The 25,547-nt window shown below is 40.7% G+C and overlaps 1 protein-coding gene across 1 annotated transcript in view; it reads left to right on the top strand.

The window, feature by feature from the left end:
• Positions 1–465: 465 nt before the first annotated feature.
• Positions 466–25,547, top strand: part of LOC130086563 (spermatogenesis-associated protein 16-like) — an 81,886-nt gene continuing 56,804 nt past the window's right edge. Inside the window, exons 1-2 of the mRNA XM_056252625.1 lie at positions 466–987; positions 2,310–2,455. Coding sequence (XP_056108600.1) covers positions 469–987; positions 2,310–2,455 — 665 coding nt within the window. The 5' untranslated portion in view covers positions 466–468. The remainder of the gene's footprint in view (positions 988–2,309; positions 2,456–25,547) is intronic.

The raw sequence follows: 25,547 nt of genomic DNA, 5'->3' as shown, positions 1-25,547 counted from the left end.
AGTAACACACGTACATAAAGATGGCAGAATTTGCAGTCTACTCTTAAAGCAGGAGCTCGGCCTATTGCCAACAGGTGTATATGTCACAGTGACCTTTTCCTAAGCACATCTCAAGAGCGGCAGTGAATCAGCACCCCGGCCCTCTACATTATTTAAGTGACTTCTCTAACAGTACACTAACAGCAGCGCTCTTGCAGAAGAATAATAGCAGCGAATGTATTAAAGTTTCAGCCCGCTTGGAGAATTGAGAACTTGTCTGAACTCTATTTGTATGCGGAGAGCAGGCCTTCATTGGGATGTAAAACGCAAATTTCCTGGGCTGTTTGAATTCATGGGGCGTAACCCATATGAATGGGATGTCCTGCGTCTCAGGTGTCCCTTATTTCCAAATTTTTCTGTGATTGCTTCTTTGACTGCTCTGAGCCATGAAAAGCATAGCATTAATTTTAAATCTCTTTCAGGCACATCATGGCAAATTCAACTGGAAGCCCAGGGCTCCAGGGACCACAGCAGACGGTTTTCCCCGAGAACACAGAACACCCAACGTCTGCTACCATCCGGTCAAAGCAGCCTGAGGAAAAGGGACAAAACAAGAGAAAAGAGAAAAGGACAGACAGCAGTGCCCCAAAGAGGAGCAAGAAGAATGACACCAGAAGAAAAGATGGATCGCTGGACGACTGTGCGGAGGCAAATAATAAACGAAGCCCCCTTTCCGCACCCCCTCGCATTCCTCTAAGAGACCTGATGGAGGCTGAGACAAAGTTAGTGTTCGGTGACGAACAGGACATTACCCACAAGTCCCTGGCCTGCACCGCCACACAATTAATGTGTCAAGCGGCTGAAATAGGAGGGCCTCCGAGTGGACCTAATCTCAGCTTTCTGCCTCAAATTGACAAATGGCTCGATGTAGCTTTACAGGACGCCAACTCGTACTACCAACTGAAGAATTATGCCACTGCAGCCAGCCGTTTCACTGCTGCACTAGAGGTACTCGATATTTAAATTTTACCACAGGCTTCCCGACCTACAGGCCTTTATATGTTCATTTAACGCACTGAAATTTCTGGAAAATGCACATGAACTGTATTATGGGGATCCAAAGGTGTTTGGAAGTCTTGTTTGCTGAATGGATCTGCTTGGATGTCCGGGTTGATTGCTAGCATAATCTTAAGATTGTTTAAAAAAGTGATAGCACTCCTAGTTTCAACAAAAACACAATTTGAGGTATCAATCAAAGGGCATATATAAGGCAGGATGATTAATGCATTCATTTAATATCTGATGCTTGTTCAAATGCCTAAAAACTAAGCCTGAACAATAGAAATAACTGTGATTCAGTACCATGCTATTTATCAAAGTCCTGTAACATTCCCATCTGATAGCATTGTACTCTCGCTGTAGTTTTAGCCTTGTTGAATAGACCAGGGAAGTACAATATTCAAATTTAATAGCGTTATCAGTTAATTAAAGGATTTAATTAAGTGTTAGATGGCAGCAAAGGTAGGTCTAATCTAAATGTAAAAAATATGGGAAATACAGATGCACAATTAAATAAATTAATTAAATGACGTCTGACTCGGCTGCTCTCTATGTCACCTTAACAAAAGGTTATTGAAGATATTATTATGAGGCACAGAGCAGAGCTTTAATTATTGTTTACAACTGTTGGAGCTCAAAGGCTATTTAAATAATAATTCGGACCTGCTATTGCTGTTACCTGGATGAATCCCACATTATCAGACTCTTAATGCGTTTATGTGGATCTGCAGAGTCTTAAATGTCACAGGTGTTCTTTCTTTTTTAATTTCTCTCCACTGAGATTAATGCGATTTGTCGTCCCAAAATACATGAGGTTAAATGAGGTTAAGGCCATCAGGAGAATATTTATACATGCTTTGTTGTAAAGTGGGAAAGTAAATAGAATTTTTTGCTTTTAATTAAGCTGTATGTTTATTGTTGAGCTGACAGTACTTAAAAAAAAAATCAGTGTTCAAGGTAAAATTCTTTGTATTTGGCTTTGTGCATCGCATTCATGTTTAAATGAATGATTCAGGTCACAGAAGTGCATCAAGATTCTTGAAATGTGACAGTGACAGAATCTCTTTCATGAAAAAATATTTATTAGGCCTACATTTAATTCGAAAATTGATCAACTATCTTATTAGAAGCATTATAACCTGTAGCACTACTCTCAGATACAATCTGTAAAAAAAAAATCACTTTGAAAAAAAAAACTACCTGTGGAAAGCAAGGTTTTATTTATTCAGTTATATTTCTCAATTAATTTATCACTCCTTTATCTCTCCCAGCTGTGTTCCAAAGGTGCTGTGTTTGAGAAACATTTAAATGCTGATTATGAAGAAATTTGTAAAGTTGCCAGCTTCATTGAGTCCAGGATTGTGGCCTGCTATCTCCGAATGAAACTGCCAAACCCAGCATTGCTGCATTCCTACAGGTAAATCACAGACAAGACAAACAGCACACACCATGAAAATCTTCAAACCCCTGGCCCCCAAAAATGACAGCTGTATTATTCTAGTACTAGTAGTTTAATGTCTTAAACAGTATGTACGCTTTAAAAGTGTTTTTTTTAGTACGATTTTTTTTTTGAAGATTTGTATTGAAATAAATTAATTTATCCTTACTGTTATTCAGCAAGGATGCATTAAATTGATAAAAAGTGACAGTAAAGACTTTAATAATTTTAATAAAACTGTATTTTACTTATCAAAGTACCTTTTTAAAAAATCCTACACCGGAATGAATTACATGAAATTAAATTACATAATAAATATTAAAACATAAAACTTTTTACATAAAAAAATTGTTTTAGTTCACAATATAACTGTTTTTACTGTATTTTTTGAGGGGTGCAGGAAACCTAAAAGGGGCCCTACAGGTTCTGTGCCCGGTTGCATAAAGCACCTTAAGTGTAATTTTCCCTTAAGGTCGCCCTTATGTTTCCCTTAAACCTAAGGGTGTTGCAGAAAAATACCCTTAAGTGTTACTTAACGGGTTTTTTTAAGTGAAACGTCATAAACACTTAGAATTTCCCTTAAATGCTGTTTTTTCACTTAAGTAATCATTAAGTGTTGCATAAAACCCCTTAACGGTAATTTCCCTAAGTATAACTTAAGGTTTGGAAATCGTAACCTTAAGAGTAACGCGGACAAAAATAAGACGACATGGCTGAATTTATGGAACCAGCTGAAGATCATAGGGAATAGGGAGAACCCTTTGGACTAATTTAGCTATGAAAAATTGTTGCAAGAATACCGATTTGATCGACGCGCAATATTTGACATCGCTATCAAACTAGACGGCTGTCTGTCTGTCATTACACGCGACTCGCATGTAAACTATCACAACGTTAAGTCAGTGCGCGCACGGAGAGTGTGTGGCCGACCCGTGCAGAAAAAAAATTCACAGGAGAAAGAGCTGATTCTGTGTTTTAAAAGGAATCATGACAGAAGAAAACAGGTATGCTATGGAAATATACTCAGCTGTATTTCGAGACACAGAGCCAGAAGTGCATTCACAAAACCTAAACAAATGCCAAAGCATGAGACGGTGAACAACACAAACTGCCGCCACTTTCGGAGCTAGCGTCACTGGACTGACACGTGATATTCCGACATGTTAGTGTTTTGCGTATCTATGGCAACAACAGACTTTTATAACGTGAATCCAGGATCGCTGTCATGAAACACTTAAATGTTTCCCTTACCTAAGAGAACCGTTTAAGAGATTATATGCAACACCCTTAAGTTATTCTCTTAGGTAAGGGTAAATCGCCCCTTAAGTATCATACTTAAGGGAAAAACTTAAGGTGCTTTATGCAACCGGGCACAGGTCTTCAGACCAGCGGGCCATAATGATATCCCTAAGATCCCTCCTAGATTTTCTCCTCCAAGCACTCGAGCTGGGTCCAGAGTCAGAAGGGGTTTGGGGGGCTGAAGGAGCCTGGGCTCGAAAAGGGATGTAGCATTTGAACACCGCAGATTGAACCTTCGCCTCTCTGAACCTCTCAACTACCGTGTCTACAGCATTGCCCAAGGGCCAGAGGCCGAGACTGGGGCATCAAGGAGGAAGGATTTCTCCTTTAACCTTGAGAGGTTCAACCACAGATGCCTCTCTGTGGCAACCATAGTAGAACCATAAGGGGCTTTCGCACCGGAGGAACCTTTTCATAGTTCCTAGAATTATTGGCGTATTTTTTGGCGTAATCGCACCCCAGGAACTAGGAACCTTTCGGAGAAACTAATTTAGCTCCTACTTCAGAGTCGGGTCTAAACCAGCACTATAGGTCCTACCAGTGACGTTAATGTGCGCTGATTGGCCGAACGCACGCGAAACACCAGCACCCGCCATTTTCAAAAAAGCTGTGTAAACACAGATTATAGCCTATATATATACTCCTGAAACTAGTAAATAGGGCTCCACCAGCCTGACCTGCTGCCATGTAGGCCTTGCCCACCAGCCTAGATTACATCTGGAACGGCTAAGAGGGCAGGACCGGAGCCCTCAGGGAAGACGATGCACCAGGGGAGAGAGAGCTCGCGAGGGCCTCTTCAACCCGGGGCATCTTTTCATATGTTCATGCAGTCCCTTCACATTCGAATAATTTGAGGCAGTGGAGGTTACCACGCAAGCCAAATAGGGTTTCCTCCACAATCTCAATGCCTCACCATGGAGATCGGGGAGAAACATTGTGAAGGGGGAGTGTCGATGACCCGCCAGGAAACGCTCATTGAGTCTGCTTCGAACGACTTCCTGATTATTCTCTGCCAATCAGTCTAGACTGAGTCTAGCTGTTTGGTAAAAGTGATGACTTGTAAATAATCTTAAATGTTTCACTGTACACTGCTGGTGGACTCGTTGGTTAGCCTAAATTTGCACTTTACTAGAGCCCCCTTTGTGATTTGATTCTGGAACCGGGCCTGGCTCAGCCGTATCTGTATGAACCAGAGTACTCTGAAATCAAGCTTAGAGAGGTGGAAGAGACTGAGGCAGTGGTACAGACAGAAGCTACAGTCAGACATTACATTGTGTATAACCAATGACTTTATATACAGAAAGACGATGCACTCTTATTACTATGAATGGGAGAAAGTGCAACACGCAATATGATGGAATAAGTCCCAAAAAAGAAAAGACCCAATCGCTGATTGGTAAAGTCATTGCATCACTGCAGCTGCCGTTAGAAGCTCCGGTTCCTATAGTGTTCTGAGACACCCGCTTAGGACGGTGCATGCGCATTAGCTTCGTCCAGCATGAAAAATGCAGTTTTTTGTCATGATACGAGCGTTTAGAAACAGAATTTATGAGACAGTTGTTGTCAGATTTCATTGGATTTTGAATTTGATGTTTCTCTATTCAAAGAGATAGGAGCTACAGTTGCATGCCAGCAAGGCGTTTCAAAGATGGCCGCCGATTGAAATGACTTGTCTTAAAGGGACTTTGGTATAACTATGTTGTGTTCTGTGAGATGATTATTCCGGTTGTCATGACAGCAATGCGAGTTATCGTATGTGTGAGAGGCCGCTGTCGGCTCACACGCACAAAGTAACGGCCAAGCTCGGTATTTTGACTTAATGCGGTTTCTTTCTCGCAAAACCCTATATATGGCTCCTGAACACTTTTTATATATGGCGCACGTCTCATTGTATCCTTCCGTGATACTTTTGTGTCCTTTTTGTAAAGTTTGAGCCTGGTTGCCATTCATCACCATTAGATGGAGGAACGTGTGCAGGACATTTTTCTAAATGTATCCTTTTGTGGTCCGAAAAATAAAGAAGGACATAGGGCATTGGAACAACGCCAGGCTGAGTAAAGGATTACTTACTTTTCATTTTAGGGTGAACTATCCCTTTAAGGTGGTTCTGTAAAAAGTAGCCATCAGCACTTTTTTCAATCAGCAATGCTTACAAGTGATCTGCAAAACTTGCTCAAAGTAGATGGATGTTGATTGGTGTGTTTGAGTGTAGTGTGACAACAGTCATTTTTGAAGTGGACGGTGAGAGTAAAGCCTCCTGACCTCCAGTTAACTGAGTCTGCTGTAGCCAGTTAGACATGCCCCTGTGCTGTTCTCCTTTGCTCCTCCATTAGCGATCGAGAAAGAGAGAGAGGGTTTGTGGTTCCTCTCAGCAATAACTCATCCTGACTGCATTGTACCCTTGAAAAGTTCTGAACAGCTTAAATGAAATGCAAGCCTTTGCAGCTCCCTCTGTTGACTAGAGGGCGATGAGAACAGGCAAAGTAGGATGGCATAATACTTGACATTTATTTATTCTAATTTAAAACTATAGTTAAATGTGAAATCAAAAATCAATTGATCAAAATGGAACAATTGATTTATCATTGACATTAAGTAACGCCCACTTTTAAATCACCAAATCCATCTCCAATTATAATCAAGTCCTGCCCAACAATTAATTTGGAAATTTTATATACATATATTATATATTTAAAAAAAATCTAAAATGTATTTATTAGTTAAATGCTTGACCAAACATTATTATCATCAAGTTTTGTCAAGAGATTGGAATTAGGTAACACGGGCCTGGTTAACGTGGAGGCCGTGCCTTAGAAATAGAAACACATGCTACAACATGTAATGTCTGCAAATCTTGTCAGCCCGTGTCCCATCTGTCAGTGTTGTTGCTAGCAGTGTGCTATTTATTAAATATAGAAAATGCTTTTCAGTGAGAGAGCACTGGATCATTAAAAATAAACCTGACACTCAAAACAGCCTAGAAATGGAATCGGATGAAGGGAAGGTAGGGGCGAAGTCACATGTAAAACACATGAATACATATGTACTGTAGATTTAGTTTATTATATATATATATATATATATATATATATATATATATATATATATATATATATATATATATATATACATATATAATGAGTTGAGATATGAAATATGATAGAGGGAAATATGTGTTTAATAGAAGCAGATGGGTTGTCGTGGCAACATTATGAGCCATATGTAATGCAACAGCAATTCTTGAAATTCGGTTCTCGGTCCACAGCATATTAAATGCACACACACTGGTCTAACAGCCAGTTAGAGAGCAGTTTATGTTGTTCAGGGAAATGCAATTTTGGAGGAAACAACAACATAGAAAATAAACATGGGAGCATGATTTGGCTGGTCTCAGCCTTTTTCCTTTCTTTTATTTAACTCAAAGACTACACACTTAAAAAGTATGTGGAACATATTTAATTTAGTAGATTGTATCTCTATTTATTACACCTAATGTAGAGTGTGTGTGTGTGTGTGTGTGTGCGTGTGTGTGTATAATAGATAAATAGATATAATAATAGATATAATAAGTATATAATAGATATAATAAGTAAAATTAAGGTTTCTACTTTCTTTTAAAGAATCTACTTGACCACAAATTTTTAAAAACAAATATATAACGGTTTACACAAAAATATTAAGCAGCACAACTGTTTTCAACGTTGATATTAATAAGAAATGTTTCTTGAGCACCAAATCAGCATATGATTATGATTTCTGAAGGATCATGTGACAATTAAGACTGGAGTAATGGCTACTGAAAATTCAGCTTTGCCGTCAAATAAAAATATTTAAAAAAAAATTAAAAGAGAAAACTTTCAATTCTAATAATATTTCACAGTATTAATGTTTTTGTTGTATTTTTGATAATAAATACAACCTTGGTGAGCATAACCTTAAAGAAATCTTACCAACCCTAAAACACTACCTTTGAAAGGTAGTAAAGTCCTCCACTATAGAAAGGAAAAACAGAGAAAAAGAAATAAAAGCATAAATATCCCACTTTTCCTGTATTCTGCCAATATTACGTCAAACAGCCCTAACATTTGAAATTGTATTTAAATGCAAACCTTACCAGTGTGTTACTAATTAGTATTAAAGGGCCATATTTTTAATTAACCTATATATAGTTCACTTTTAAAAAGCATGAGAACAAGATGACACCAAGTTGGAAAAAGATAAAGAAAAGTGACTGTATAATTCACACATTCTGCAGCTCACAAGTTTTTTGGTTTGCTCATTTAAAGTTGATATTTTTAAGTTATGTGTTGATATACAGAATATCTGCACATAATTCTAAGATAGTCCTTCAGATAAGGACTCGGCACAGCATTCAGCTTCACATTGCTGTTACTGTACACATACAAACACTCATTTGCTGTAAACTCAGATGTTTTAGAACAATAAATGAACACCTCTTGTACACCTGAATGGTTGCATACAGGTGTGATGAATACAAGAAACAGCAATTATGTATACAGCTATATAATCAAATGTTTTTACCAAAACAGGACATCTGCGATTTGGACATGCAACGCTTGTCAGGCATCTATTCTTAAGGGATTGTGATGATGATATCTACAAAGATATCAGGTTTGTCGAAAGTTCATGATTACACTTGTCCATATTTTAGCTACCATAGTTTATCAAACATAGTTTAAGTGCACATATTTGATTGCAACTTATCCAATCAGATATATTTATGCTTTATATCTAGAATAATGATGGACTTCAGCAGTTAATACAGGTAGGCCATGTCAGAATATGTTACCAATGACACGGTGGATTACTTTAAAAAAGTTGATGATGAAACCAGAACCGTGAAAGACAAATGGATAAAGTATGCTTTATTCACCCTTCTGCAACTATTACATTCAGTTCTCTTTGCTTCATTGTGTCTTATTTATTGAGAGGCCATAGTGTTCATAAAAAATGATGTGGCACTTCACTGAACATGCATTCATGAACACATCCCGACTATGTAAGGTTCTACATATGTACAGTACAGCGCTAAGTCAGCATTCTCTGACCTGAACATCATCAAATCTAGGCCCATTTAGGCCCAAGTTTTCTCTTTAATGGGTATATTAGCATAAAAATGTGGCATGTTCTTGCTCGGTATTCCTATATTAAAATATTTGTCAATTTGGTTTTCTTTTTCAAATGTAAAAAAAAAAAAAAAAATACAAATTAAAAAAAATTGTTAACGCTGTGAAGTCATGTTTGTTCTCTAGACAGACCTTTTAAAAGTATTTAGATGATAGCCAAAACGTTAACAAATATTAAATATCCTAATTATACTGTTCAGTATGTTAATACAATATAATGTTATATATACACTGAACAAAATTATAAACGCAACACTTTTGTTTTTGCCCCCGTTTTTCATGAGCTGAACTCAAAGATCTATGTACACAAAAGGCCTATTTCTCTCAAAAATTGTGTTAGTGAGCACTTCTCCTTTACCGAGATAATCCATCCACCTCACAGGTGTGGCATATCAAGATGCTGATTAGACAGTATGATTATTGCACAGGTGTGCCTTAGGCTGGCCACAATAAGAGGCCACTCTTAAATGTGCATTTTTATCACACAGCACAATGCCACAGATGTCGCAAGTTTTGAGGGAGCGTGCAATTGGAGTGCTGACTGCAGGAATGCCTACCAGCTGCTGCCCTGAAATTGAATGTTCATTTCTCTACCATAAGCCGTCTCCAAAGGCGTTTCAGAGAATTTGGCAGTACATCCAACCGGCCTCACAACCGCAGACCACGTGTAACCACACCAGGCCAGGACCTCCACATCCAGCATCTTCACCTCCAAGATCGTCTGAGACCAGCCACCCGGACAGCTGCTGCAGCAATCAGTTTGCATAACCAAACAATTTCTGCACAAACTGTCAGAAACCATCTCAGGGAAACTCATCTGCATGCTAGTCGTCCTCATCGGGGTCTCGATCTGACTCAGTTCGTCGTCGTAACCAACTCGAGTGGGCAAATGCTCACATTCGATGGTGTCTTGCACTTTGGAGAAGTGTTCTCTTCACGGATGAATCCCGGTTTTCACTGTACAGGGCAGATGGCAGACAGTGTGTATGGCGGCGTGTGGGTGAGCGGTTTGCTGATGTCAACGTTGTGAATCAAGTGGCCCATGGTGGCGGTGGGGTTATGGTATGGGCAGGCGTATGTTATGGACAACGAACATAGGTGCATTTTATTGATGGCATTTTGAATGCACAGAGATACCGTGACGAGATCCTGAGGCCCATTGTTGTGCCATTCATCCACGGCCATCACCTCATGTTGCAGCATGATAATGCACGGCCCCATGTTGCAAGGATCTGTATAAAATTCCTGGAAGCTGAAAACATCCCAGTTCTTGCATGGCCAGCATACTCACCGGACATGTCATCCCTTGTGCATGTTTGGGATGCTCTGGATCGGCGTATATGACAGCGTGTTCCAGGTCCTGCCAATATCCAGCAACTTCGCACGGCCATTGAAGAGGAGTGGACCAACATTCTACAGGCCACAATCAACAACCTGATCAACTCTATGCGAAAGAGATGTGTTGCACTGCATGAGGCAAATGGTGGTCACACCCGATACTGACACCCCCCCATAACCTTTTATGATCTTCATATACACACACACACACAGACACACACATATATATATATATATATATATTAGGGCTGTCAGTTAAACGCGTTATTAACGCAAACCCATTTTAACGGCGTTAATTTTTTTATCGCGCGATTAACAGTCTTTTTGGCCAAGCAAACTTTGTAGTTTTTTTTCACATGCTTCTGCAACAGGACGCTGCATGCGCGGCGCTGCGCTATGAAACCCATTCCAGTGTTTCCCCTACCATTGTTTTGGGGGGGCGGCCCGCCCCCCCAAAACGACCCCCCGCCCCCCCTAAAATGCTGACGAAATCCAGTCATAAAAAAGGAATTTAGTGTATAACGCGGAATTTCACGGAATTTGTTAATTTGAGGAAAAAATAGAAAGCAGTTCAGTACACTTGAAATCCAATCGCGATGTAGACTAGTGTGTGTGAATATTAAAACACAAAGACTATTTAAATACGAATCCTGCTTGTTCTGTGTGAATGAATGGTGCCGCCGACGCGCAGTTTCATTTACCACACGCACACACACACACACACACACACACAGACTGAAGCACGTGTGACGCTTGCGCTGTTTTTTGGCCTATATGAAGACACAAATGCATGAACTTCCTATCCAGGCTCTAGATCCACTCTGAAAGTCACTTCATGATCATTTCACCGTTTTATTTGAGAAAAACTATCATCGTGACATAAACACACAGAAACTCATAAGGTCTTCTTCACGGCAACCCGTCAAAATAAAAGTTCGGTTTAACTTGACAGAAATATATTACTGTTGTACATTAGAATTTAGATATGTCCCAATGTAATAATACACTAACACTAATCCAAATAAATTTTGAAATTTATGGCATAATCCATGTTTTAATTTTAACAGTAAAGCTCATTGTGCAGCAAGTTATTTGACAAAAAGTTTATTTAATTTCATATGATTAAAATTGATGGTAAATGATAAAATTTGTGTTTTATGTCTTCATTTTATTACCAGAAAAAACACAACACAGAATTAGAGTGACATTTTTTTGCATATATATATATAAAAAAAAAAAAAGTTGTATAAGTTTAATGATTCATAATACATGATTTCAAATAATTAGACATGCTTTTTGATTGCAAAAAAAATTTACACAACGTATCCGTAACACGCCCACTCCGCAACACTAGCAGACCCCCCCCCCCTGAAAAAAAATCCTAGGGGAAACACTGCATTCATTTCAATGGCTTGCACCGCGCGAGGACGCTTTGTTGCTTCGTCGACCAAAGCGCAAGCGGATCTAGCTAGACCGGAAACAAAACAACAGGCACGCCGCACACACTTGTTTGGGCTTGCGAGCCGGCCAAATAGCTGGTTAACGTTACGTTTTGAGTGGATGACGAGCGCGAGACGCCGAAATGGATGCCAATAAGATTCTGAATTGAAAGTTTACTTTTAAAAAGTTGCCAAATGGTTCCATTGACAAGACCAACGTGATCTGTGTGTTTTGTCGTTGTGAACTGAGCTCGTCGCAGCACGTCCCGTCTGAAATACCGCTTGATAATGGCCAAGCACACACACACACACACACACACACACACTGCTGATGCTAATTCTCCGCCCCCTCGTCAATATCAGGACCTCGTCAGTATTTCTTTCACCCTTTTATTGATGGACAGTGTTACATTGTGTGAGAGATTATTTGCTCCAAGTGAGAATGTTAGTGTGAAATTGAACACAGTATATGCCAATGTTGTTTTCAATAAAAAAACATTTGCACAAAGCAAGCCGATCCACTTTTCCATGTTGCGCCGCGAGCATTAAAATGTGAAAAAAATTAATGGGACAAAAAGAAATCAAGAGACATTTAGAATAGATAAAAATGTGCGATTATCGCGAGTTAACTATGAGTAATCGCGATTAAATATTTTAATCGTTTGACAGCACTAATATATATATATATATATATATATATGTATGTGTGTGTGTGTGTGTGTGTGTGTGTGTGCGTGTGTGTGTGTGTGTATGAAGATTTAAAAACATGTTTGTTTTCCAGACGGACCTAAGTGTTGGCAAATGTTAATTAAATACCCCTGATTTATACAGTACAAGTGCACGGTATTAGATTAGTTTTTGTGGGTTTTTTTATATGATTGACAATGAAAGTACAATCTGATCAAGAGCCTTAGTCTATGGTCTCTCAGAAATTAATCCAGTGAAAAAGTAGTCTAGCTGATGTTCTGAATACTTTAAACCCCTTTATGGATTACTCCTTGGCTTGTACATTTATCTGCTTGTTTCAGGGAAGGAAATATGGAGAGAATACCTTGGATGTCAATTGTTATCTCTCCATTCTCTGCGAAGGAACTCGCTTTGAGTTGCCATGAGGATGTGGGTGGAATCACATCAAAGACAGCTTTGTTGATTCCTGTCGAACAGATTTTGTATATATTAGCTCCGTGCACAACAGGCAGGAACGCAACAACACCATTCAGATAAAAATACAAAGGTAGCGGCTTTTGTGTTCCGTGTGATGACAATGCTTCTAAAGCGTTTAAAGTCGTAGGGCTACATGTCTCTTCCTGTCATGTTCTCAGGTTGGAGGTGCAATTTTCGAACAATGTTCTTTTTCAGTCTGTCACCATGCAAAACTAAGTTGTGATCTACAAATAATTATTGTCAGGCTTCTTGAGCAACCTCTAAAAGGAGACTTATCTAAAGGAGACTTATCTAAAGGCAGACAGAGCGACATCAAAACGGCTTCCTCTCATGACAGATTACACATTTCAAATTCAGTTCTTTTTAACTGTCAATACTGCAATGTTAATTATTGATTATTAATGAAGCAAAACTATATTATATACATTTTCCTCATCATACCGAAGAGATGTCACATTTCTTTCTTTATTTATTTATTTATTTTTTGGTTAGACCATATTCCATATACCAGTAAAGCATTCACTCTTACCTTTTAACTTTTTTAATGTCACACTTGTGATGCTTTGGCCAGGAGCAGAAGGTTAATAAAGAAGGTTAATAAAGGTCAATGTTATGCACAAATGTAATTCAATATGACAAGTTTCTGAGTAGTTTTGGCATGTTAATGAAATGTTAATGTATTTGGTCTAGATCTTCACACCGTCTATAATCACATCTAATCAAACACACCATAACAAGTAAATCAAGGTCTTCAGGATTCCTAGAAAGTGACAGGCAGGTTAGAGCTAAATTCTGCCTCGTGGAAAAGTGGACCTCGAGGGCCACATTGAGAACCTCTGATGGAAGATGCACTGATGCTGCATAAATAGACATACATAAATCCTGTAGCAGATCTAGGCAGGTGGAGTTGGGGAAGGTGGAGGATTTCAGAGGAAATCTGATAAGACTAGCCTACAATGAACAATGAACCAGAATAAATAAATGTTGAGCACGCAATCTCAATTGGTTGCAGAATCAGCAGAGACCAATCAGCTTGTGCCATTTGGTAATGGTGTGATCGCTTGCAGATTACATGCAAAGAACCTATCAGACTGTGCCATCTAAAGTTTCATGACTGAACTTAATATTTGTTCAAATGCCTGAACATGCCTATCAAATGTTAACAAAAAATGGAGGAGAAGCTACTGTGAAGAGCAAAGTCAAATTGCACATTGATTGTGAAAGATAAAAGGCTAGATTTAGTTTCGAGTGGTTGCAGTAATATTAAATATTATTTACATGTCATGGCCAACATTAAAATGTTATACCATTTGTCTTAATACATTAAAAATAAAATAATATAAACTAAAATCATTCATTTTAAATGCTACAAGTGAATTTAAGCTTAAAAATTTTAGATATGCCAAAGATTACACATTTAATAGTGTGAAATCATTAGTGTTTTTAAAGATTAACTTTAAATTCAAAGGACATATGCACGTACAATTAAATATACAATATCAGTTGATATGATTAAAAAAAAATCTACCTGTAAAATAACAAATATTGTACCAATATATTGTGCATCATTCTCTACTTAATCTTGCTGTGGCCAGTGGCCAATCTGGTTATCAGGTTAATCTAATACATTATGCTTATTTAATTTGAATATAATAATATCTTGATGCAATATATATATATATTATTATTGTGCAATAAATATTATAAGAGAACAATTTGGGTTTGGGTTTTTATAATTTGAATTTGATTTGGGGTTTTAAATTTGAGAAATTATTCTCAAGGTCAAAACACTCTAGTACCCAGAACAAACAAAGATTTAACCAAAAACTCACCAGCTGTAGACAAACACAATGATGTGTATCCGCTGTTAGGTAACAAGCCACTGGTGAATATAATCAAGAGGTGCAGAGAAACAATCATCTAGAAAAAATGAGACTTCAAAATAAAAGCCATGACCTGTGACTTCAAAATAGAAGACAAAATGAGACATTGGAAAAAGATCCCCAGACTCTTTCAACAGGCAATGAAACAACAACAACTCCAGAACACAGTCCAAATTTCAGTGCATCAGAAGCACATTTTATATAGTCTGACTTCTCTGCCCTCTGTGACTCAGTTATGTTTTCACTCTTAAAATTCACAGATGGACCACAGTATAAAAAATGTATAATGGACATTTCTATTAATTATTAAAATAACTTTCTGTCATCGTCTCCCTGCCTTGTCTCACAGGTTGAGGTCAGAAGTGCGGCCAGTGAGGAGGTCTCAAAAACAAACAATGCACTGCATTACTGACAACAGCTGAACATTCCTGATATGATTCTGCTCAATGTCTTTTATTATTTCATGAGTTCACACGTACATGAAATCAGATGCAGTAATTTATGCGTATTTGGCGAGCTGTCCAGGAGAGGTTTGGCCCTCGAAATTTGGCCCGAACCCAGAGTACTCCCCCCTTTACTGGGATAGAAACCAGCCGAGAGTGAGGTGATGGGGTGGTGGAGGGATGCTGTGAAACTGTCATGGGACAGAGGTGAGGGAAGGCTATATTTATACTGGCTTCCTCTTGTGCTGATTGGCTGATTACCTGAATGTGCTCGTCCCGAACTTTGTTTCATAAAACTTCATTTAGAAGTTTAATTGTATTATTATGAACCTTTTATACCCATTATGAACTATCTCAACCACAGTCCTCAATATGTTCACTGACCATTGTTGCTAAAGGGTATGTTTACACGACAACGATGTACTAAAAACTGAAAAGTTTTCCCTTTGTGTTTTTCGCGTACGTCTAAAAACGTTGTATTCAATCAATCAATCAATCACTTTATTTATAAAGCACAATTAAACCCGACTTCCGTTGACCAATGTGCTGTACAGAGTAAAAAAATAAATAATAATAATTATTATGCATAATAAAACGTATTATGCATGCCAGGCCAGTAGTTGGCGATGCCACTTTGTTACTTAAATACTATGATCCTATGTAGACTGAACACATGATGTCAGTGTTTTAAACAATTCACGTTTTTGTAGTTTACACTGAGACAATTGTATTGACAATTGTACAACTGTATTGTTTCCAAAAACTTGCACTTTGAACCTGTTTTCAGAAGTTTGCATAATATTTGTTTTCCGTTTTTATTGAAAATGGTGTCGTGTAAATGGTCCCGTGTAAAATATAAATGTTACTTTGTACAATCTGCATAGTTTAGCTACAATCTTGTTTAAACTCACCTGCCTGTAACTTTCTAATCCTGAATACCTTGATTAGCTCGTCCAAATGTGTTTAAAAGGTTGGAGCAAAACTCTGCAGGAAAATAGAACTCGAGGGCCAAAGATGAAAACCCGTTTTAGACCATACATGGAATGATGATTGAGTGTGACCTGGGTGCACCAGTAAGTTGCAGGATCTTTTACTAATAAAATTATTGTGGCAGAAGAATAGTGTAAAAAAAATATTATGTATGGTCTTTCGGTATTACTTCAAGGAGCTTTTGCAGTTTACGCATGCGCAGTAAGCTGATTTGAATGCTTTCCAACATTTCAGTGTGGACGAGCAACCTTTGGAAAATGCTCGATGAAGTTAGTGTTTGGAGAAAGAAAACGCCGCTTTCGAATATATCCGGATTACCTGGCTATAGAATGCTCTTTTTTTGTAGTTTGATCTGGTAAAATGGTTAAAAAAGTGTTTTTTAGATGGACCCTTCTTGTCTAAATGTACTTTCTTGGCCAGAATATGTTGCAATAAGGACCACAAGTCATTAACTGGTTTGACATAAGTGTCATATTCTGACATCCGGATGGTTATGGAGCACAAAGAAGAAGAAAATCCAGTTTTTACAGGTTAATGGGGCTCTAGTTTAATAACTGTGATGTTTCAGCTCTGTAAATTATTAAGGAAGTAGATAACAGAGAGAAAGTGCTGGTCAGAGAATGAGTTAGGCCTGGCTTTTTCCACACTCTGTCTCTGTCTGGAGGAAGCGCCATGGCGATTCATCTGCCTCGTCAAACATACGGCACCGGCTCTTCAATTACCAGCGACCTCGGCTGTAACCAGCACATGTAAAGCACAAGGAGCATGCAGTTCATTTTACCAAGCATTAAAAGGTTGAGTAAAAGAGAGCGTGTGTGTGAAGTAACACCCCACATGTTGCGACAATTTATGACGGAACTGCTATTAATGTAGCTCCAAAGTTGGCTATGATCGCTGGCAGGCGGCGGTGTTTTTTTTTTAAAGGGGTCATATAATGCCATTTTCATACAAGTTAATTTGATTCTTTAGGGTCTAAATGAAAAGTTTGTAATATACTTTAATTAAAAATTCTCATTAGTATTGTAAGAAAACACTCATTTTACTTGGTCAAAAACAGCTCTGTTTTCAGCACGCCGTTTCAGTGCATATGCCTTTAAATGATAATGAGCTTTGCTCACTCCGCCCCTCTGTTCTGCTGGCGTTTTGACACAATGCACGTGGATGTCATGATTCTGCCATCATGTCCTTGATTTTTTCCTAGTCTTGTGTTGTCTCGTTATGTAACTCCGCCCCCGTTACCCTCGTCTTGTCATTATTGTCTAGTCAGTTTCACCTGTCCTCGTCATTAGTGTTCCCTATTTAATCCCCTTGTGTTTGCTGTCTTGTGCTGGTTCATTGTTTGATGTTGTTTCATACCTTGCAATCACCCTTGTGAGTATCCTGTAAGTGTTTTGTCAAAGAGCTGTATAGTCTTGTATCTGCTGTGAGTTTATTGTCTAGTTTACTGTTCAGTCTTAGTCTAGTGTTGTTAGTCTTTATTTTCCCTACCAGTGTTGTTTTGCCCCCTCGTTTGCCCCCTCGTGGGTTTTGTTTTCTCTGTTTTCTGTTACTAATAAACTTCGTGTCACTGCATGCTGTCTGCGCCTGGGTTCACCTTCCACCGTCATAACAGAACGTTCAGTCCTTGTCCGCTTGTCTTCAGCCTTCCGACCCGGAACTGTGGTGGCGCTCGACTATCGCTGACAGTTCCAAAGGCAAGCTTCCTTTCCCTCCCCAGGGTAAGTTGACCCTGAAGAGGTACGCCCAGGTTGTTGAGGAGAGGAGGTTCTTCCTGCCGGAGACCCTGGTCAACCGCTACCTCGTCGCGGGTCTCAAAGTCTTCCCTCCCCTTGCAGAACGAGAGAGTTTGGTCTGCCGTCCGTTTCGCAACATGGTGGACTGCTTGTCTCGGAAGGAGCAGCCGGGTCCCCCTGTGTCTTCACCTCCTGCCACACTTTCAGTCATCCCTGAGGGTCGCATTTTAGCCGTCATGACGCATGAGGACCAAGCTTCTTCCACCCTGACTCCCGATCCACCACCCGTGTCCATCAGCCCCCGTGGAAAGCGTGGAAGACGTTTGTCGTGGGAGTCAGCGCCGGAGTCGTCCTCCACCGAATTCCCTTTGCCTGCGGTGGTCTCCCCAGTACCTGCTTCGTCTCCCTCTTCGCTCCCCTTACCGGTCTCAAGCCTGGCTACGGACTCTGCTCCACGACCCAGAAAGAAGAAGAGGAAGAAAGGAACCTCTTGTCCTCTGTCAGTTTCTCCCCCCCTGTTTGCTAAGCCTCTCCAAACCGCCGCTGTTACAGACGACGCTGTTCCTGTACCTGCTGTAAGCGCAGGTCCCCAATCAGCGTTGGAGAGTTTTGTTCCAGTGGCTGCTGCAGAGAGGGCCGTTGCTGAACCTGTAACAAGGAGAGCTGTGTCTGAGTCTGGAGTCGTGAGGGCTGAGGAGAGAGCCACGGCCGATTCTGGTGCTAAGGCTGTCTTACAGTCTGTTTCTGTTCATCAGGAGATGCCCGTCCTCATTGCTGCCAAGACTCTTTCTGATTACTTGTCTTGTCGTGATCCTTGAAGCCCCTGTCTGTCCTGTCTCATCCCCAGTTCCCAAGGCTGCCGCTGAGAGCGCAGCACCCACGCCAGCCGCAGTTGGTGCTGTTCCCGAGTCTGCAACATTCAACGCCTCTCCAGAGTCTGAGGTGATGAGTGTCGCTTCTTCTTGGGGAAGCTTTGACTCCGATACAGCCTCTAAGAACTCTGTTCCCGTTCCCGCTTCCTTTCCGCCTGTCAGTCCCCTTGTCTCCGTTCCGTTGCCTGCTGCTGCAGTCCCCACTGTCCCCGGATTTCTGTTTGTTTCCTGTCTCCCCTGTCATGGCTCAACCCTGGACTGTTTTTCCCTCATCCCACTCCACACCACCCAGACCCGCTCGGATCCCTCGTCCTAAGCCCACACCCCATAGTCCCAGGACTGCCTTCCCGTCCACCCACCCTGGACAGTCGCTCAAAGACTTTGTTGTTCCTCCGCCTCCCCTTCCCTGTTTATTATTTCTGATTTTTCACCCTAACCCTGTCATTGTGTATTCTTGTATGCCCTTGTTGTTATTTGTCATGTTTTGTTGGTTCATGTCTATGTCCCGTGTTTGATGTCTCCTTGAGCGTCTGAAAGCCGCTCCTTAAGGTGGGGGTTCTGTCATGATTCTGCCATCATGTCCTTGATGTTTTCCTAGTCTTGTGGCAGGATCATGACAGACCCATGTTTTGTGTACAAGCGCATGGTCTGTTGTTTAGGCCATGTGCTTGTGTTGTCTAGTTATGTAACTCCGCCCCCTTGTTACCCTCGTCTTGTCATTATTGTCTAGTCAGTTTCACCTGTCCTCGTCATTAGTGTTCCCTATTTAATCCCCTTGTGTTTGCTCTCTTGTGCCGGTTCATTGTTTGATGTTGTTTCATACCTTGCAATCACCCTTGTGAGTATCCTGTAAGAGTTTTGTCAAAGAGCTGTTTAGTCTTGTATCTGCTGTGAGTTTATTGTCTAGTTTACTGTTCAGTCTTAGTCTAGTGTTGTTAGTCTTTATTTTCCCTACCAGTGTTTTGCCCCCTCGTGGGTTGTTTTCTGTTAATAATAAACTTCGTGTCACTGCATCCTGTCTGCGCCTGGGTTCACCTTTCACCATCATAACAGTGGAGTGTTGCCTTGACAACAGTTGAGGGTATATTTTGGAGAAAGAATGGCTGCGGGAGTCTCTGAGGACACATCTTTTACAGTCTATGGGACACATCTGTGCAAATCAGTTTGAGATGATGGCCGCAAAGAAGTTTGACAATTAAGGCTCGAACAGGACGTTTCTGAATGGTTGGTTAACGTAATGTCACTTTGATCTAACTTATCTTTGTATGTACTGGCAGGGTAACGTTAGAATAACTTAGTGAGATGTATGAACGCTATGTGTTTACTGATGTATACGTACTCAGTTTGTAATAACACAATAACCATAACGCGTTGTTCATTATAAACGTGGGATTATGAATTATATTGAGAACATCGTACATAGAAAACATGCCCTAATGTACCCTGAGTGTAAACCTTAGCCACATTCATCGTGAAGCGTGCAAGCGATTTGCAAAGATTAATATAAAGGTTAATAAAACTTTACACTCACTTATTCTGGAGGTGCAGCAAGGACACGAATAGTTGGTACCGATTCTTTTTTTTCAGGAGCAGCTTCTTAGCAAAACCAGCTTTATGCTGATCCTCGTTTATAAAGCAGTCTGCTGAGAAATGATTCGCGAATCGCGCAAACATGAAACACGGTCACACGTCACACGGTTGAACGGCTCGATTTGAGACAGGGAAAAAAATATAAGGAGATTTAAAATATGACCTCTTTAAGGATGTGTCGCTGCCTCACTGAGGTCTCTACGCCTGTCTTCCTGTCTGGGTGCCGCAAACTGGGTGCCGGTACAGTGAGACGTAGTAGCCTACATGCTCGGGTAGATTCAGCTTGAAGTCGTTCATCCTCGGACACGGTGCCGCTCGCGCTGTTACAAAAAAGCTGTTCACACAGCCAAGCAAAATGGAGCTTGCCGGTCTTGCGCACCGAACGCGTAGTTTTTGCCGTGCGCACCTTCGCGCTCGTGCGGACGCGTCGAGTATAAATAAGACTTTACTCCGTGTCAGCGCGCGCTCTGATGCGGCAGAGATTTCAGACCTCCGTGATCTCCAAGATTTCTCTTCTTGTGAGGGGGTGCACAGACCTCTCCCAAATCATCTCCAGCAGTAGCAGCCTCCGAAGCACCACTAACTCCACCTCCGTTTCCCTCGTAAGCTGATATTAGTATTTAAACATTCTCTATAATAAAAAATGTTTGTGAAAAAAATATTTTAATAACATGGTTTTGCCGGTTATAGAGTTCTAATGACGGTGTTCATCCATAACCGTCACACCCCTAGTTCCGTCGCTGTGTTCCTGTCGTCTTCGTGTAAAGCCCGCCCCAACATTTCTGATTGGTGCCGCGATTTCAACGGATTAGAAATGGGCTTGAATGAGCTCTTTGCCAGACTAACTTGCAGAGCAAATCTAAATTTGCCGGAAGTTGTCTGGGTTTTCCCAGGCTAGTAAGCTGTAGTAATAGTAGTAAAATCGCAGTAAGCTGATTTGATCATTTTCCAACATTTCAGTGTGGACGAGCAACCTTTGGAAAATGTTGATAAAGTTAGTGATGAGTGTTTAGAAAAAACGGGTTACTTGACTGTAACCCTGTAACAAGATGCTGCACTCAAAGCGCTATGGGAAAACATCTTTGTTTGACCGGTTGTTAAGTATGTGTGTCAAACACACCAAGGAACTTGGCTTTAAATAACCTCTGATGATGACGTCATTGGAATTCACACTCGTGAGAAGCTATAAATAGACGTAAAACAGGTGTGCACCCCGACGCACTGAAAAGTGTCTGGACCCCTTATGCTGCGTTCACACCGGCGCGAATAGCGCGTCAAATTCGCGCCTACCGTGTCTAGTTATACGCTTGACCACTTTGAATCCATTCGCGCGTCAAGAGCGAAATTGACCCGCGTAAAAAACAAAAGTTTCAATTTACGCGCGTCACACGCGTCAGAATCGAAACCCGTTGGCGGCCATCTTTTTTATGTTGATCGAGCATTCATCGAGAGAGTCACAGCTCTGTATTTGCTCTGAATAGCATATATTCTGAATACGAGAGCAGAACGGCGGCGTAGGGGTAATCGTCGCCGTATTTGTGTCCACCAGACCCTTCGAAGGCGAACCCAGTGTGGCGAGTTTCACCATTTGCTCGCTCCAGGAGCTGCGCCTGGATGACGGCCGCAGTCAGTGGTACTTCCGCCTGTCTCGCGCCCAGCTTGATGACCTGTTGTCCCGTATCGGAGCGAGGATCACCCTCGCCCTCATCCACCTAATCTGTCATTTATTTATTTTTTGATGATAAATGAACTTATATGTTGGTTGTCTTTACATTATAATAATATTTCATATAATCTAGGTATGGAATAAATAGCATTCAATACAAAATAAATATGTCTCATATATTGAAATCAGGTTTTATGAGATAAAATATTTGCTTTGTTGTGCATTAGAACTACATTAGAACCACCGTCATATTACAAAATAATTTATTGAAGCATCCAGATACTTCACCGCAGACGCGAATTCGCGTCAAACGCGTGAATGCACAAAATGCACCATTCGCATCCAGATACTTTAATGCTGTATCTGGATGCGAATCTCTCTTTAATGCTGTATCTCTCTACGCCTCATTCGCGCCGCAGGATTTTTTTACGCGCGTAACGCGTCTTTGCATTGACTTAACATTGAAATCACTCGCGCCTGACGCGCTATTCGCGTCCCGTGTGAACGCAGCATTAAGGTTGTGTGGTGTGTGCTCACAAACACTAGAAAAGGTCTCAAATATGTGCTTGGGATATCGACTTGAGGACATGTGAGCCCGGAGAAGCATGAACATCCAAACTATAACATCTGATGAATGTGTGCTGAAAGGACCAGCCTGCCGTATCACATACTTGTTGCAAGGTGGCTCCCCTTGCCAAAGCCTTGGAGGAAGCAACCCCCCTGGTAGAATGAGCCCTAACACCTAGAGGCAAAGCTTGACCGCGCGCCTCGTAAGCTAGAGCTATAGCGTCACCCATTGTAACATTGTTTGCTTGGTGGCGGCCAGCCCCTGGTAGCGGCCACCCCCCGGTAGCGGCCCCTGTAGCAAATTAAGAGTTTCTCTGACTTACGCCACTGGCTAATGCGGTGGACATCAGTCTGAAGAGCACGGACTGGACACAGTCGGTGAAGTTTCTCCTGCTCCAGCATAGTGAAAGGCGGAGGAAAGAAGACTTCAAGAATGTCCGGATGCAAAGTCGAGAATGGAACTTTAGGTAGATAGTCTGGGCAAGGGTGCAAAATATCTTTGAACAGTCCAGCGGCAAAGTCTAAGCAGGATGGTGAAATCGACAGAGCCTGCAAATCCTCAATTCTCCTTAAAGAAGTAATAGTCATGAGAAAAAAACATCTTTAGAGTCAGAAGCCTGTCAGGTGCTGACTCTAGTGGTTCAAAGGGGGGTCTCAAAAAGTCCCTCATTGACTATAGCTAAGTCCCACAAAGGGATCTTCGCTCTAACGTGAGGCCTCAGCCGTCTGGCTCCATGGATGAAGCGGGTGACCAGAGGGTGCTTCCTAACTGGTGTCTAATATGTGTGCTCTGCCTGGCTACACTTATCTTGACCGGCCGCTCTCCACCGGTAGAGGTGGCGCTTTTGCTGTCATTTATAGATCTGATGAGTGTTTGACACTTGCCAGTGTACTCTGTCCAGTTACTCTTTTAACTGGTGATTTAAATATTCATGTTGACAATATGGCTTGCAATAATGCTGTGTGCTTCATGGATACACTGGAATGTTTTAACTTCATTCAGCATGTTAACTTTCCAACACACAAACATGGACATATATTAGATCTGGTTTGCACTTCAGGAGTACTTATTGAACAACTTGAGTGCACTGTTGTATGTATAAGTGATCACAAGCTCCTCACATTCAATCTGACTCCTCCTTCTTTGCAGTCTGAGAAAAGAACTTTGCAGTCTGTTTTAGGAAAATCAGTGATATTGATCTTGATCTTCTTAGTCATACTATGGGTGACTTACCAGTTGCGGCCTCTATCGACCAGTATAATGCTGCTTTTACATCTATTCTGGATGTGTTTGCCCCTCTGAAAAAATGTGTTGTTTCTTTTAAGAGATCATCTCCTTGGTATACATCTGAGTTACGCAAAAATTGAAGGCGATAGGCAGGCAGTTGGAGCGGAAATATAAAAAATCTGGCCTAACAGTTCATAGATCAATGTTTGACCAGCACCAGATTGAGTATCATTATGCTCTCAAAGCTGCAAAAGTGCCATATTATTCTACTATTATTAGTAGTAACATCTCAAATCCCAGAGTTCTGTTTAGAACAGTCAATAATCTAATTAAACCTCTAAGTAACTTTAACTGTCTTACCATTGAGCGTTGTAACGCATTTCTCAACTATTTTACAACTAAAATTGAGAATATTTATAACGCCATGTTTCAAGTTTCAGTGCTGTTGATTTTGATTTTATTTCTAAACTTGTTTTGTCAATGAACAATTAACATTTGTTCAAGGAACAAAAACTACTTGCATACTTGATCCACTCCCTACGACTGTTTTGAAAAACTGTCTGCCTGTTATTGTACCCCATATCACTGCTATTGTAAATGCTTCACTCAATGCATTTAATGTCTCTTCTGCTCTAAAAATGGCTGCCGTTACGCCAGTTCTTAAAAAGCCTGGGAGTGATATCACCGATATGTCAAATTATCGACCCATCTCCAATTTACCTTTCCTGGCAAAAGTTCTTGAGCGTGAGGTTGTTGGCCAAATCCATACTCATCTCTGTACGAATAGCCTATTAGAGACTTTTCAATCTGGTTTTAGATCTGGACACAGTACAGAGACTGCTCTAGTCAGGGTCCTGAATGACCTCCTCGTTATAGCCGACTCTGGGTCTTGTGCCATTTTGGTTTAGTTAGACCTTAGTGCTGCATTCAATACCATATGTCACAGCATATTATTTGACAGATTGCATATGTGGACTGGTCTGTCTGGAACTGTGTTAGACTGGTTTAAATCTTACCTCTCAGATCATTCCCAATTTGTCTACCTGGGTACTAACTAGAGTTGTTCCGATTCCGATACTAGTATCGGAAATGCCGCCGATACCAATAAAAATGCTGGCATCGGTATCGGCGAGTACTTCTACCCATGTACCGATCCGATACCATTTTCTTAAACAATATCTAGTTATGCACGCTTGCTTTGCATAACGCAGCAAATCGGAGATCATTTCTTCTTCGGTGCTCTAAACAGTGGTTGCTTGTGGCGACACAGGAAGTTGTGCTGTTGCCACAAGCAACCACTGTTTAGAGCAGCGAAGAAGAAAACGCGCGCCCGCGATAGCAGTATGTCCGCAGCTGTTTAGCAGTATTTCAGACTGGACCAACCAGCCAGGAAAACGGAGACATGTTTTATATGCTATACTGCAATTTCGAGGGGTGGAACAAGTATTAGCAACTTCAACACGAGTAACTTAAAGCATTTGAAGACGCGTCACCCCACAGAACACGATTACACAAAGGCAAGGGCAGAGAAGAATGAGCCGCGCCAGAATCAACAATCTCTAAAAGCTTCATTCAAACAAATAGAAAAGTTTTTAAAAGACAGCCAGCGAGCGATAAATATAACCGACAACATGTATTGAGTTTATTGTTCTGGATGACCAGCCGCGGTCAAAACTGAAATGCGGTTTATTTAACAATATTGTTTATGGACT

Source organism: Rhinichthys klamathensis, unplaced genomic scaffold (genome assembly GCF_029890125.1).
Source record: "Rhinichthys klamathensis goyatoka isolate OS25496 unplaced genomic scaffold, OSU_Roscu_1.1 h1tg000098l_1, whole genome shotgun sequence".
NCBI lineage: Eukaryota > Metazoa > Chordata > Actinopteri > Cypriniformes > Leuciscidae > Rhinichthys > Rhinichthys klamathensis.
The sequence above is the reverse complement of the archived record's forward strand: the minus strand, read 5'-3'. Positions and strand labels throughout refer to the sequence as shown.